Source organism: Nannobrachium achirus (genome assembly GCF_963921795.1).
Source record: "Nannobrachium achirus genome assembly, chromosome: 12".
Lineage (NCBI taxonomy): Eukaryota > Metazoa > Chordata > Actinopteri > Myctophiformes > Myctophidae > Nannobrachium > Nannobrachium achirus.
The window spans coordinates 60591232-60607113 of record NC_137832.1 but is presented as its reverse complement, the minus strand read 5'-3'; the positions used below and the strand labels follow the sequence as shown (position 1 = coordinate 60607113).

The window sequence follows — 15882 nt, the reverse complement described above, 5'->3', positions numbered from 1 at the left end:
AGTCACTCCTTGTCCCTCCCCGTTTCCTGTCTGTTTCAATAAAAGCATAAAAAATATATACCCTGACCGTAGCTCTGCTTCATCTCTCATGTGTTGCCTCTGCTGCATTCTAGGATTGCAACTATCGATTATTTTCTTTTTTGATTAATTGAATAATCGAGAAGCTTGTTTGTTTTATTGTATTTTTGTTTCAACCAATAAAGTCCAAAAGATGTTAATCAATCAATAAGTCTGATTAACCTATTAGCCTTATTTTATATTTTGTCGCGTAACGGCGCCGTGCAAAAATAGCGAAACTAGCCGACCTACAAGCTCACAGTGCATCGCATAGCAACCCGTTGAGTGCGTAGATCTGAAAATGTCGAATTTCTGTTTGCGTGTAATAACAAGAAATATATATTATTCTTCCACCAAAATGGTTTATTTGATCAAAATGGATACATCTTAGTAATGTAATGATGTGATTTCACCCCCTACTGTGACTAGGAGTGAGGAGCAGTGTCTGGTACGGAGCGGTCTGGTTCAGCTCATGGACCGCCTGTGCAGCCTCAGCGGCCAGAGGGAGTGCAGCTCCAACGAGAAACAAACCAAGAAGCAGAAGGTGGCCACCATGGCCTGGGCAGCCTTCCAGGTGCTGGCCAATCGCTGCATTGAATGGGAGAAAGTGGAAGGTATGTCATGTCGCCTCAGTCTTGCTGCTTGTTGTTGTAAGCTTCTAAAAAGAATAGTTTAGGAGCTTCCGGTTGTGCGGTGAGCGGGCGAGACGGGAGAGTTTAGAGATGCCGGACATTAATCAATATTAGTTAGAGAGGTGGTGGTGGCATAGTTTTGTACTTTTTCTGTTTTGTATATATTCTGTTATGTGTCCATCGAGTTAACATTACTCTAATAGACATTACTCCCCAGGTGTGGTTATAATGTGAAAATGTGTCTTCCCTTTGTATTTTTGGTTACTTCCTGAAAGCTGAAAGCCTCTGAGTCAGGCAGATGCGGAGTCATAAAAAAGGGACTGCACACCTAAGATTTATATGTATAGCAAGAGAACTTGGTTATTATTTTAATATTGGAGCATTTGTGGTCAAACTAGCAATATGTTCAGAAGCATCTTCCATAAAACCCTAATGGTCTCAGATCATTCTCATAAAAGCAAAGGTTAAAGCCTCAGGAACACTATGACTCAAACCTAATCATCTGACACATTGTCGTGTTATTTGTTTCGGAAACTAGTGTGTGGGGCAGTCCTTTCACACCGCTTCGCAAATGGCACATTAGGGTCATATGACATTTTTTAGTCGTGGAGATTTGATTTCACTTTAATCCACGCGACCTCTGATATCTCTTGATATATCCTCCTATCGCTTCTCAAAGGTGGCTCGACCGACGCAGTGCACTCTGGTCTGGCGCGGCAGGTGTCCAGCCTACTGACCAATCACCTGGCCCGGGCCACGGAGTGCTGTGGCAACCAGGCAGCGGGCAACGATGCCCTGCAGGACGTCCTCAGCCTCCTCAATGACCTGTCCAGGTAAAACACTCTGTTTAGTACTGTTGAGTACAGCCTGCTCAATGACCTGTCCAGGTAAACGTTCTGACAGCACTATTGAGTACAGAAAACATAAGAGACATTCATTGCTTGTTTCCTGATGCAGATTCTACAAATGCCTTCTAAATCAGTAGTTCTCACACTCCCAAAATGATATGCATTTGGCCGTGGACCCCCCAGTCTGAACATATTTTGTGCCAGGGACCCCCAGAAAAGAAGATTTGTGTTAAAAGATTCAAAATTAATTCATGATTTTTCAAACCTTTTTTCAAGATTTTTCAGAAAATGTTCAAACATAGCAAATGTACAAGCTTGTAGATCTGCTATTTTTAAACAGACCACGCCAAACTCTAAAAGGATGCTTTCCTCCTTTTTAATGGGTTGAAAAAAGAAAGCCAATTTCCACAAAATGTCACAGTCGCTGAGGGTAGGAATTAATCCTAGAGATGTTGCAACCACACGGTCGACTCGGCACACTATCCATTCACCGCGGCTGCGAGCTTGTAGATCTGCTATTTTTGAGCGGTGGTCACAACGCTCCTATACGTGGCCGTGTGTGTGGGTCTGTCTGTCTGTCTGTATGCGTGTCTGTCTGTATGGTGTATGTAGCCTGTATGTAGTACCTTTTGTGACCACACATGTTAAGGGAGGGGCGCTGTTGTTCAGGCCAGGCCAGGCCAGACACCCACCCACCCACACACACACACACACACACACACACACACACACACACACAATATATATATATTTGTTTTGCTGTTGCGCAGCCTCCACGACCACCGCTCAGTTCACACGGGTGTGATTTTTTTTTTTATCTTCAAGATTTGTACAAGTCATTGAATATTTTGACCCGATTCTATAAATGTCTCCTAAATCCTTCTAAGGTTTTTTGAAAAACCTATGTTTCTATGTCAGTGGTGCTCAAACCTTTTCATGTCAAGGACCCCCAAAATGATATGTATTTGGCCACGGACCCCCCATCTCAAAATATTTACTTCTAGTGACCCCCAGAAGCACACAATTTGAGTTACAAATGTTCGCTTTAAAAAAATACATATATTCAAAGATTTGCACACATTTTCACGACTTAAAAAATAGCAGATATATGTCTGCTATTTTCCAATAGTTAAAGCATTAAATAAGCATTAAATAACTGTGATGATGTTTGTATGTTTTTTTTTTGTATTTTTTGTATAACCATGAGTTGAATACCTAGGACTTGCGACGTAAAAAAGACCGTAAAAATACTTATTTGCGATGTTCCTTTTAGGCAGGGTGCTTAACTGTACTTCATTCTTTAATGTATTGACTATACTTGTAATGTTCTCCACTTTTGTCTAATAAAATACTCAATCAATCAATCAAAAATAATCCTAGGCCTAAAAGGCTTTTAATCTACCTTATTTGTTTTGTTCCTTCTATAAGGAGCCACATAGGGAAAGCCATCCTCAGCCAGCCGGCCTGCGTGTCCAAGCTGCTGTCTCTGCTGCTGGACCAGCGGCCCTCCCCCAAGCTGGTGCTGATCATCCTGCAGCTGTGCCGCGCGGCACTGCCCCTCATGAGCGTGGAGGACTGTGGCAACGTGGCTCTGCCCACCTGGAGCTACAGCATCAACACGCTGGACGCAGAGCAGCAGGACGCCAGCGACCCCGCCTCGCGCATCGCCGCCCTGCTGCTGGCAAAGCTGGCCGACTACGTTGTGCCAGGTACTTTTTACAGGGTTCCCACGGTCATGAAATTCCTGGAAATATTTTGAAATTAGAAAAATATTTTTTTCCAGTGCTGGAAAAGTTTTGGAATTGCTCAAGGGTCCTGGAAGGTCCTGGAAAAAATAGCTATGCATTGTCTTTGGTTATTGATTTAGTTAATACCTCTGAAATGACAAATGAAACATTGGCCAAATTGTCAAATATTAGAGGCAGAAATTGTGAAAATAGCCGATCTAGATGCTCACAACGCCTCGCGTTGCGAGGCGTTGTGAGCATGTAGATCTGCTATTTTCACAATAGAAACGTGTTATACAAAATTCCTCAACTCTTAGTGCTCGTCAAGGTGGGCGGTCCCCAGTTAAAATATTATTATTTCGGGGGTCACAGCCTGAAAAGGTTGAGAACCACTGGCATGATACACTACCTGTCTTTGGGCATTGCGCATAGGAGTAAGCGACTTGTTATTGAGCTGAATTATTGTTATATAGTCCTGGAAATTGGGTTAAATATTCTGGAAAAGTTTTGGAAAAGTTTTGGAAATTAATTGGTAAAAATGTGTGGGAACCCTGTTTTTAGGGATGGGGCGCTAAGCGATATTATTGTTTATCGTGATAAAAAAAAACACTGTGGAGATTTCAATTATCGTGATATTGTCCTCCGTCATGCTCTGGGATCGGTCCACCTTTTATTTGCCGAGCTGCATATCCGGTACCACTTAAACCCTCTATAATTGGTAAAAGGTGCTTATAATATACATACTTGATACAGTCTTTTTTTCACTCTATCAAATGTCTTTGCCCAAAAAATAGCCGATCTAAAAGTTGCGACGCGTTGTGAGCTTGCAGATCTGCTATGTTTGGCAAATGTTCTGCCTCAGCATAATGGATTTTGATTATCGCGTAATTCACAATTTATTTTGTCACAATCATCGTAATATGACATTTTCATATTGTCCCATACCTAGTACTTTAGTTTAGTCCTCTTCAGCTGGACATGTTGTTGGTAATGAGATCCACATGTCATGGAATCCAGGACCCAGTTTCATTGGTACATTCACAAACACAGGGAATTTGACATGGTTGGTTGCTCTCTGTCTTTTCACAAAAAGTGCAATATTTATTTTTGATTAAATACAATATATTTTTTTTAAATGGGAAATTGACATGCTAATACATGCAGGCAGGCATGGTGGGTTGTTTACAGAGTCAAAATGAGCACAATACGTCTAACCCTATTGCTAAGGGAGACGCTATAGCACAATACTTCTAACCCTATTGCTAAGGGAGACGCTATAGCACAATACTTCTAACCCTATTGCTATTAAAGGGAGACGCTATATCACAATACGTCTAACCCTATTGCTAAGGGAGACGCTATAGCACAATACTTCTAACCCTATTGCTAAGGGAGACGCTATAGCACAATACTTCTAACCCTATTGCTAAGGGAGACGCTATATCACAATACGTCTAACCCTATTGCTAAGGGAGACGCTATAGCACAATACTTCTAACCCTATTGCTAAGGGAGACGCTATGGCCACTCTTCTGAGAAAACTCATTTTGGCTGCTTGCATCCGTGATCCTTATTCTTTTGGTCATGATGACCTAATACTTCATGACGAGTAGAGCAGTGTTGATTTTGTCGACTATACTTTTTTCACCGACAAAAACTAAATAAAAACTAAGCTGTGATGACTAAAACTAAGACTAAATATATTGTCAATTTCCTCAACAAAATAAAAACTAGACTAAAACGTTAGGGAGGGACTAGTGGAGGAGAAAGTCATTTGATGTTTTGTTGCTCTCAGGTGTTGCTTGCTGAAAATAGCAGATCTACAAGCTCTGCTTGCTGAAAATAGCAGATCTACAATCTCACAACGCGTCGCGCTGTGACGCGCTGTGAGCTTGTAGATCGGCTATTTGACTAAATAAACTGTAGATTTAGTCGCCCTAAAAACTTATGATATTTAGTCGACTAAAATTAGACTGTCAAAAACAACACTGGACTAGAGTAGGAACGAAGATTTAACGGTATTTTGAGAGATTTGCCTTCGGACTCGATTTTTAAATGACTTGTGCCAAGTCGTTGTTTTGTGCTGAGAGTTGGAGGGTTGGAAAGAACATGTTGGCCAGCAGCGACTCTATGATGTGTTCTGTTGTGTGGCAGTGACTCTATGATGTGTAATGTTGTGTGGCAGTGACTCTATGATGTGTTCTGTTGTGTGGCAGTGACTCTATGATGTGTAATGTTGTGTGGCAGTGACTCTATGATGTGTAATGTTGTGTGGCAGTGACTCTATGATGTGTAATGTTGTGTGGCAGGCTGCCAGACCCTGCTGTCACCCAGCTCCTCTGAGCCTGACACCAGCCTGTCCCGCGCCAGCTCCAAAGGAGCTCTGAAATCTGATAAGGACGGCGGGGAGGAGGGGGAGGCCGTGGACGGGAAGCTGTCCATCTTCATTCACAAGAGGGAGGACCAGTCATCTCACGAGGTCCTACAGCCACTGCTCAGGTAGGCAGGGGTGTCGCACCAAACTCTGGGTACAAGGATTCACTGTGGTGGGCCCCCCCTGAATGTTCTTCATAGGGGGAGGGGGTGAAATGTAATGTGTCTGTAAAAACCCCTGGAGGACCTCTGGTCAGCTACTGTAAGTACAGTACCGTATGTAGGGTTTTTGGGTTCTCTTGAGTTAGAACGTTTTTTAAACAAATTATATTTTGAGTTATGGTGCTTGGTGTGGATAGCCCTATTGATAGATAGTATATTAGAAGAGAAAGACTACTGTATATCAGTGTTCTAAAGGTTTTCAGTGCTAGTCTGACGTGGCTGCTCTTGCCTCCTCCTCCTCCTCTGACCTGCAGCAGCTCAGAGGGACGGCCCTTCCGCCTGGGCACAGGAGCCAACATGGAGAAGGTGGTGAAGATGGACAGAGACATGACCAAGGTGAGAGGATGATTCACTAGGAAACAAGATCAGGGATATGGGACGATATGAAAATTTCATATCACGATTATTGTGACAAAAGAAATTGCAATTTACAATATTATCGCGATAATCAACATCCATTATCCTGGGGTGGAACATTTGTACCTAAGGTACCATAAGTACCTTTTACCAATAATTATAGAGGGTTTAAGTGGCAAATAAAAGGTGAATTGATCCCAGTGCATGACGGAGGAAGATATCACGATACATTAAATCTCCACGATACGATTATCGTGAGTGTTTTTTATCACGATAAACGATAATATTGGGTATCGTCCCATCCCTACCCAAGATCAGGGCTCATCAATATGGCCGTATACGGACAAAGGTGTCAGGACCTGGCCTTGTCCGTGGCTAATTTTTGATATGTTCTGTATCTTTACAGTACTGTATATCATTATAATGTTCTTATTTTGATCATAGCCTACCGAATTACTGAATGTCAAGTCCACAGGTTTTCTTCAGAATATGTATTACACCAGTGGTTCTCAAACTTTTTTGGCTGCAGTTCGCCCCTCTTACTGTATACTGATTTTTCTGAAGCCTATTACCCCCTTCCCCTGACTACAACAAGGCAAATAAACATTGCTTTCTATTCAATAACAGTTGTACTAGTCAAGTTATTGACGTAATTTGGTTTGACAATTTACAGATGTTTTGTCATTGCTCATAACAGTAATACATATTCCCATTTTCTCCTGTACCCCCTGCAGTACCCCTGCGTACCCCATTTGAGAAACACTGTATTACACTATCTGTACACTATGACACTATGTAGGCCTATGGCACATTAGGTGTCCACTAGGACAATGTAACACATGTTTTATTTTCAAGGACACCCATAACTCTGAGAGTACGGGTCCATTTGGTTCCATTTGAACATTCTAAGAGTTACAGACCACCTGTAATGGTCATTTAGCGCTAGCTCTTATAGAATGTTGTCAAAAATGTCCACCACAACCCCTGCCTAAGATCATAAAAACGCCCTAATACAGCCAGGCACTGGCCAGGCCAATATATTTGATGTCGGTATCAGAAATTATCCGATTTTAATTCTTCAAGCGTTAAAGAAAGAAATAAGAACCAGACCTACGAAATCACAACACGACACATTGTGAGCTTGTAGACAGGCACATTTTGAAAATCTTTGAATAAACCCTAAACAAACAAACAAACAAACATACAATGTCGTGTTTATTAAAAAAAAAAATCTGGTATCAGTCACCCTATAACAGGGGTCTTCAACAGGGGGTCCCCAGGGGGTCCTCAGAGTTACTACAGGGGGTCCTCCAAATCTTTGTGTTATAGAAACATTTATATTAACCACCTGAACCCTAGCGTCCATATTCTGATTACTGTAGCCAAAAATAGCAGATCTACAAGCTCACAACGCCTCGCAGCTTTTAGATTGGCTATTTTCGGCAAAGAGGCTTGGTGTGGAGGGGAAAAGGATCAGACCAAGTACAGAGCGAAAGGTCAAGTTTACTAAGTATTGGCAGTTCAAGTGGTTAAATATCTGAAAACACAAATTTACATGAATCCAAAATATACTGATGATTGCGCTGTCAAAACAATGAAACTATATGGAATCCATGAAAAGGTTGTGGGGGTCCCTGCCTCATCTCTCTCTCAACTAAGGGGTCCTTGCCTTGGCCTGAACACGTTGAAGACCCCTGCCCTATTATAACCCCCTGGTTGTTCTTTTTCCACCTTCCCAGAGTGGGAGCTGCGAGGTGATCACAGAGGAGGCGTCGGCGGCCCTGCGGAAGGCCAACAAGTGGGCCCAGTCTGGGCTGATCGTGAGCGTGGGCCCGCCTGTGGAGGCCTTGGCCCAGGAGGCTGCTGGAGGCATCACCACCGGAGACAAGAAGAAGACCGCTCAGACCGCCGTGTGCAGGGACAGGAACGCAGATCTGGCCAGGTAACCTCTAGCAGCTTCATCCATTCAGATCTGGCCAGGTAACCTCTAGCAGTTTCATCCATTCAGATCTGGCCAGGTAACCTCTAGTAGTTTCATCCATTCAGATCTGACCAGGTAACCTCTAGTAGTTTCATCCATTCAGATCTGTCCAGGTAACCTCTAGCAGTTTCATCCATTCAGATCTGACCAGGTAACCTCTAGCAGCTTCATCCATTCAGATCTGACCAGGTAACCTCTAGCAGCTTCATCCATTCAGATCTGACCAGGTAACCTCTAGCAGCTTCATCCATTCAGATCTGACCAGGTAACCTCTAGCAGCTTCATCCATTCAGATCTGACCAGGTAACCTCTAGCAGCTTCATCCATTCAGATCTGGCCAGGTAACCTCTAGCAGTTTCATCCATTCAGATCTGGCCAGGTAACCTCTAGCAGTTTCATCCATTCAGATCTGGCCAGGTAACCTCTAGCAGTTTCATCCATTCAGATCTGGCCAGGTAACCTCTAGCAGTTTCATCCATTCAGATCTGACCAGGTAACCTCTACAGTTTCATCCATTCAGATCTGGCCAGGTAACCTCTAGCAGTTTCATCCATTCAGATCTGACCAGGTAACCTCTAGTAGTTTCATCCATTCAGATCTGACCAGGTAACCTCTAGCAGTTTCATCCATTCAGACCCAGGTAACCTCTACCAGTTTCATCCATTCAGATCTGACCAGGTAACCTCTAGTAGTTTCATCCATTCAGACCTGACCAGGTAACCTCTAGCAGCTTCATCCATTCAGACCTGACCAGGTAACCTCTAGTAGTTTCATCCATTCAGATCTGACCAGGTAACCTCTAGCAGTTTCATCCATTCAGATCTGACCAGGTAACCTCTAGCAGTTTCATCCATTCAGATCTGACCAGGTAACCTCTAGCAGTTTCATCCATTCAGATCTGACCAGGTAACCTCTAGTAGTTTCATCCATTCAGATCTGACCAGGTAACCTCTAGCAGTTTCATCCATTCAGACCCAGGTAACCTCTAGCAGCTTCATCCATTCAGATCTGACCAGGTAACCTCTAGTAGTTTCATCCATTCAGATCTGACCAGGTAACCTCTAGCAGTTTCATCCATTCAGATCTGACCAGGTAACCTCTAGTAGTTTCATCCATTCAGATCTGACCAGGTAACCTCTAGTAGTTTCATCCATTCAGATCTGGCCAGGTAACCTCTAGCAGTTTCATCCATTCAGATCTGGCCAGGTAACCTCTAGCAGTTTCATCCATTCAGACCCAGGTAACCTCTAGCAGCTTCATCCATTCAGATCTGGCCAGGTAACCTCTACAGTTTCATCCATTCAGATCTGACCAGGTAACCTCTAGCAGCTTCATCCATTCAGATCTGACCAGGTAACCTCTAGTAGTTTCATCCATTCAGATCTGACCAGGTAACCTCTAGTAGTTTCATCCATTCAGATCTGGCCAGGTAACCTCTAGCAGTTTCATCCATTCAGACCCAGGTAACCTCTAGCAGCTTCATCCATTCAGATCTGGCCAGGTAACCTCTACAGTTTCATCCATTCAGATCTGGCCAGGTAACCTCTAGCAGTTTCATCCATTCAGATCTGGCCAGGTAACCTCTAGTAGTTTCATCCATTCAGATCTGACCAGGTAACCTCTAGTAGTTTCATCCATTCAGATCTGACCAGGTAACCTCTAGCAGTTTCATCCATTCAGACCCAGGTAACCTCTAGCAGTTTCATCCATTCAGATCTGACCAGGTAACCTCTAGTAGTTTCATCCATTCAGATCTGGCCAGGTAACCTCTAGTAGTTTCATCATTCAGATCTGGCCAGGTAACCTCTAGCAGTTTCATCCATTCAGACCCAGGTAACCTCTAGCAGTTTCATCCATTCAGACCTGGAAACGCAAATCGGTGTCGTCATGTTAGATTTGAACCACTTTGACCATTATTTTATGCTTAAGCTATTGAAAGATAGCAGATATACAATCTCACAGATTGTAGATCTATATTTTTCATATCTTCTAAATCCTTCTTCTAAATCAGTGGTTCTCAAACATTTTCATGTCAAGGACCACCAAAATGACATGCATTTTTTACGATGACTCGTGAATAAATAGCTCCCTTTATCATTTCCTACATTAAAAAAAAAATATATATATTTAAAAAGTTTGAACAAAAAAAGATTTCATCTGTTCCAACATTTTTCAAAAGTATTTCATAATTAAATAAAAAAAGAAGTTTAAGAAGTAGTGAAAATGGCAGATCCACAAGCTCACAACATGATGCGAAGCGACGCGTTGTGAGCATTTTCACTAGTTCGGGCCTCGGGCAAACGTTCAACTTCCATTTTGGGTCTCGAGCTAAAAGGTTTGGAAACCAACATGACAATAGTTGCGTTTCCATAAAGCCGTTTTTTCGCTGTGTTCACTTGGACCGCACAGAGGTGCCGAATAGTCCGGGGGACGAAGATTTACTATTCTGTCCATAACGGCACATAACACTGAGTCGGCTCATGCGACCTTCGCACCGCTCGACACGGCGACTCCACCTACTGCTTTTCTAGACGAACTAACTACACTAATTCGAATGACACCTGCAGATGGAAACAGACAACATTTGCATTGTCTTTTAGCGAATTTCTGATAATTCGCTTCCTATTTTCGTATAAGCTTTATGGAAACGTAACTAATTACAGCATGAGATACATGACAATGACAGCTGAATTATTCAGAATGAAATCTTCCCCGGCTTTTGCTTGTGACCATTACTGACTCTCTCTCTCTCTCTCTCTCTCTCTCTCTCTCTCTCTCTCTCTCTCTCTCTCTCTCTCTCTCTCTCTCTCTCTCTCTCTCTCTGTGCTGCTCCTGCAGGACAGACCCTGTCAGGCCGTTCATCAGCGGCCATGTGGCCAACAGCATGGCTGCGGAGGTGATCGCCCTGCTGCACAGCCTGCTCACCGCCCCAGAGTCCAACACGGCTCAGATCTGGACCAGCACTGCAGAAAAGGTACAGACACCGTCCATCAGTCTTCTGCCAACCACCTGAGCCTTGTTTCTACTTGCTAACAGGACCTGGCAACAAGAGCTGGTTAGACCTTTGTGGGGAATGATTGGCAATAAAGCTGTCCTTTTTATGTGGGGGGTGGCATAGACCAGCGGTTCCTACGTTTTTAGCTTGAGACCTAAAATAGACATTTTAAGTTGGTCCCCCCGAGACTAGGCATGGGACCATATGAACATTTCATATCACGATTATTGCGACCAAAGAAATCCCGATTTACGATATTGGCGAGATAATCAAAACATCCCCAACCTCCATTATCCTGGGGCGGAACAAAGAAATAGCTGATCTACAAGCTCACAACACGCTTTAGATCGGCTTTTATTTGGCAAAGAGATTTGGTAGAGAGTGAAAAGAAGACTGTATCAAGTACGTATATTATAAGTACGTTTTACCAACGGAGGGTTTAAGTGGTACCGGATATGCAGCTCGGCAAATAAAAGATGAATTGATCCCAGTGCATGACGGAGGACGATTTCACGAATCTCCACGATATGATTATCGTGAGTGTTTTTTTATCACGATAAACGATAATATGGCTTATCGTCCCATCCCCACCCGAGACCCACACTAGTCATCCTTTAGACTAGCTAATTCTACGGGGTTGTTCTGGTTGCCTGTTCAGTGGGGAGACATGAGAACATAGTGCCAACCTACCTCTCTGACTCGTGTATCAGAGGATGGTTGTTTATTCCACTCACCAAAAAACTGTTGAGACCGCAGTACACATGGAGATAATTGGCAATAACTAAATTCAGGAGTTAAATAAATGAATGAAAACGGACTCTTTCACTCAAATAAAATGACATTTATACAGGGTTTCCACGGTCATGAAATTCCTGGAAATAATTAGAAATTAGACAAATATTTTTCCAGTACTGGAAACGTTTTGAAATTGATCAAGGGTACTGGAAGGTCCTGGAAAAAATTAATACCTCTGAAATGACAAATTAAACATTGGCCAAATTGTCTAATATTAGAGAGAGAAAGTGTGAAAATAGCCGATCTCCATGCTCACAACGCCTCGCAACGCGAGGCGTTGTGAGCATGTAGATCTGCTATTTTCACAATAAAACCGTGTTATACAAAATTCCTCAACTCTTAGTGCTCGTCAGGGTGCCGGGGTTCCCAGTTCAAATATGATTATTTCGGGGGTCACGGCCTGAAAAGGTTGAGAACCACTGGCATACCCTACCTGTCTTTGGGCATTGCGCATAGAACTCGTTATTGAGCTGAATTATTGTTATATAGTCTTGGAAATTGGGTTAAATATTAAATAAAAGTTTTAGAAAAGTTTTGGAAATTAATTGGTAAAAATGTGTGGGAACCCTGTTTATGAAAAAAGAGCAGAAGAAAAACTGTCCAATGCTGTGGTGCGACTATTCATCTTCAGTTTGATTTGCCGTCTCTTTCTTCCAACTCTAAACCCTCTTCATCATCGTTCACTGCGGGGTCGTTCGGTCCAGGTCCTCTCCCGAGCGCTGATGTTCATCCCGCAGCTGGGGAAGTACGCCGAGAGCATCCTGGAGAACGGTAGCAGCAGCGGCAGGAAGCTGGCCAAGCTGCAGGCCATCGGCAGGCAGGCCGTGGCGGCGCTCTGCGCCCTCGGAGGCTTCAAGGAAACCATCAAGATCGGATCGGAGGTCCAGGTGGGTGGGAGGAGGAGAGGAGAGGAGAGAACAAATTGGTACAAGCCCCGTAGCGACAATAACCCATTTAGAACGGGTAACACATTATTTCTGTATCATTATTTTATGCTTTAACTATTGAAAAATAGCAGATATACAAGCTCACAGCGCGGCACCGAGTGCCGCGCTGCGAGCTTGTAGATCTGCTATTTTTGAAAAATCACAAAATTTGATTTTTGACCCGATTCTATAAGTGTCTTTTGGAAAAACCCATGTTTCTATGTCAGCAATCTGGCCAGCCATCGTCAAAGAAAAGGTCCTTTTCACTTAAAGCTATACTGTGTAAGATGCCCAACTAGTGGTCATTAGCCCTATAGCAAACCGCGGTCGCGTCCGCGTCTTTCGGACGTTTTTCGTACCTTCAGACCCCCGCGTCTGCCTCCACCTCGCTGAGATCTATCTTTTAAGGGGTCCCTTGTTCCTGTGCGTTCAGTAATTCCAGAGATACGGACTCCTTCACCCTGCCTGGTAGGCGAAATTACCTAGAGAAGGGATGGTACAAACGGGCGACAACAAATATGGCTGCCATAGCGACCCCACTTCAAGATGCGCTGTGATTGGCCGGCAGTTGTATAACCCTCGCTGTGATTGGCCGGTAGTGTGATGACGCAATTTTGGCGCGAGATCCGGTCCACGGCAAGGATCTCAGTTTACATATAGAGAAGGCTTTACAGGCTGAAATTCACGGCGCGGATCTTCTAAAACTTTTGTGATTTAATAGTTAGGAGAATTTTAAGATTTGTTTTATAAAAAAAGTTACATAGTACAACTTTAACTGGAGCTCAGTTAGTCTGTTCTTGAGAGACTACTATGTCAGTGGTTCTCAAACCTTTTCATATGAAGGACCCCCAAAATGATTTGGCCACAGACCCCCATCTCAAAATATTTCATTCCAGGGACCACCCAGAAGCAAAATTTGAGTTACAAACGTTCGCTTTGAAAATACATATATTCAAAGATTTGCACACATTTCCACGTCTTTTTCAAAAATAGCAGATCTACAAGCTCGCAGCGCGGCACTCGGTGCCGCGCTGTGAGCTTGTATATCTGCTATTTTTCACCGGTTAAAGCATTCAATAATTCTAGGCCTAAATGGGATAAAGATGTCGGCCCAAACGTGCTTCAATTCACAGCCCCCAGATGAATGATACCCACCTCCACCTCTTGAGGTCAAAGCATCACATAAAGACGTCTTCCTCTGAAACCGAGGGAATCTTAATAAAGACTTCCTTTTCTAAAGATTTCCCTTTTGATCTCCCCGCTCCCTGCAGGTGGTGGGTAAAGGAGTGCTGGGAAGCGTGGGGGTAGTCATGTCCATCAACGAGCAGGAGGGCATCGCTACCGTCAAGTTCCCCTCGTGCGAATACAGACGAGCGTGCAAGGCCTCCGACATCCTGACCGTGCCCATATCCCGCCTCTGCACGCCGAGATCTGAGGTAAGGAGCCCCCCCCCGCCCCCCCGCCGACATCAAACGCGACTGTAACGCTGCAATCCCCCCTTTTGATCTGGAAATCATAGAGCGGTTCGTTCTTTTTTTCTTTCCCCTCTCATCTATCCCTGTTGTACCCAGGCACGTGCACTGCACACATAGACATCTTAAGCCCCTGCCCTTTTATCCGTCTATAAAAAGTGCCCTCTCCAGACCATGAATGCAGTTTTTACTATGGTGAAAGAAATGCAAATGCCCCTCTTTCCATGCCATACCTGAAGGCAGCATTCAAGAGAAATTGCCTTGTCCAAACTCTCCTGCAACTCGAATGCAGCATCTTATGTTGAAAGGATTGCCCTCTCTGTGTAGAAATCCATGCCGTTACACCACATCCCCAGTATAGACTCATTGTTCTTATTTCAGTGTGGTATCAAGCACCGAAAATAGCAGACCTCCAAGCTCACAACGTGTCGCAGCACGACGCGTTGTGAGCTTGGAGGTCGACTATTTTCCATATTTTCACCAAAAGGCCCTTTTAGAAATGTCAGCCCCTGCCTCTCTAACATTCTCTGCACGTCCCCCCCCCCCCAACAGGCCCTCCCCCTCTACAAGCTGTCCATCACAGAGAAGGTGGTGCAGGCGGTGCAGTCCATGCTGCTGCCACAAGAGGGCAGTCTCTCCATCCACACCTCCCTGCCTGCCTCCGGAGACGGCTCCAGCCCCGTCATGGCCGCCGTGCGTCTACTGGCCGAGATCAGAACCAGGTACGGTTCAATTTAAACCCTATAGAAATATCTTCTAAATCAGGGGTGTTCAACCCTTTTCAGGCCAAGGACCCCTTAGTTGAGAGAGAGAGACGAAGCAGGGACCCCCACAACCTTTTCAGAGATTCCATGTAGTTTCGTTGTTTGACAGCACAATCGTCAGTGTATTTTGGGTTCATGTCAATATTTGTGTTTTCAGATATTTAACCACTTGAACCGTCAATACTTAATAAACTTGACCTTAGCTGTGAGTGAGCTTGTATATCTGCTATTTTTTAATAGTCAAAGCATAAAATAATTTTGATAAAGTAATAATTCGTAATTATGCGTCCCAGGTCTTAATGGGTTAAAGTAAAAAATAATAAAACGTATCAACCAAATACAGTATCTGTGTGTGAATACGGTAGGTGTGTGTTTTGGGACATTCGGCAGCCACCTAAAAATACACAGAAATCCAGATGATTGTTTAGAAATAAAAACAAAGATACTTACTGTAGCTATAGATTCAACTGACTTGGATCTAGATCCCCTGGATTGAATAGGATTGATCCCCTGATTCAGTTCTGCTGAAGTTGAATGTAAAGAGGTTGTGTGGTGTTTTTGTCAGGGCGTGCCTGGTGATGGCTCAGCTCCTGGAGGACAGCTCCTTCTGTGAGGAGTTCATCCAGCAGTGTCCTGCAGCCGTGGAGGTGCTCAACCTGGTGGCCCAGGAGTGCAGCCCTGGTGAGAGACCACACACTGACAATACACCTGTCCTATATTTATATTCTAACTA

General features: G+C 43.8%; 1 protein-coding gene across 1 annotated transcript in view; it reads left to right on the top strand.

Moving 5' to 3' along the window:
• hectd4 (HECT domain E3 ubiquitin protein ligase 4) overlaps nt 1-15882 on the top strand; it is a 146197-nt gene that overhangs the window by 64611 nt on the left and 65704 nt on the right. Inside the window, exons 35-45 of the mRNA XM_080739231.1 lie at nt 487-671; nt 1369-1522; nt 2966-3246; nt 5574-5763; nt 6114-6195; nt 7956-8158; nt 11036-11171; nt 12692-12874; nt 14185-14349; nt 14938-15107; nt 15715-15830. Of these exons, the coding sequence (XP_080595357.1) occupies nt 487-671; nt 1369-1522; nt 2966-3246; nt 5574-5763; nt 6114-6195; nt 7956-8158; nt 11036-11171; nt 12692-12874; nt 14185-14349; nt 14938-15107; nt 15715-15830 (1865 nt within the window). The remainder of the gene's footprint in view (nt 1-486; nt 672-1368; nt 1523-2965; nt 3247-5573; nt 5764-6113; nt 6196-7955; nt 8159-11035; nt 11172-12691; nt 12875-14184; nt 14350-14937; nt 15108-15714; nt 15831-15882) is intronic.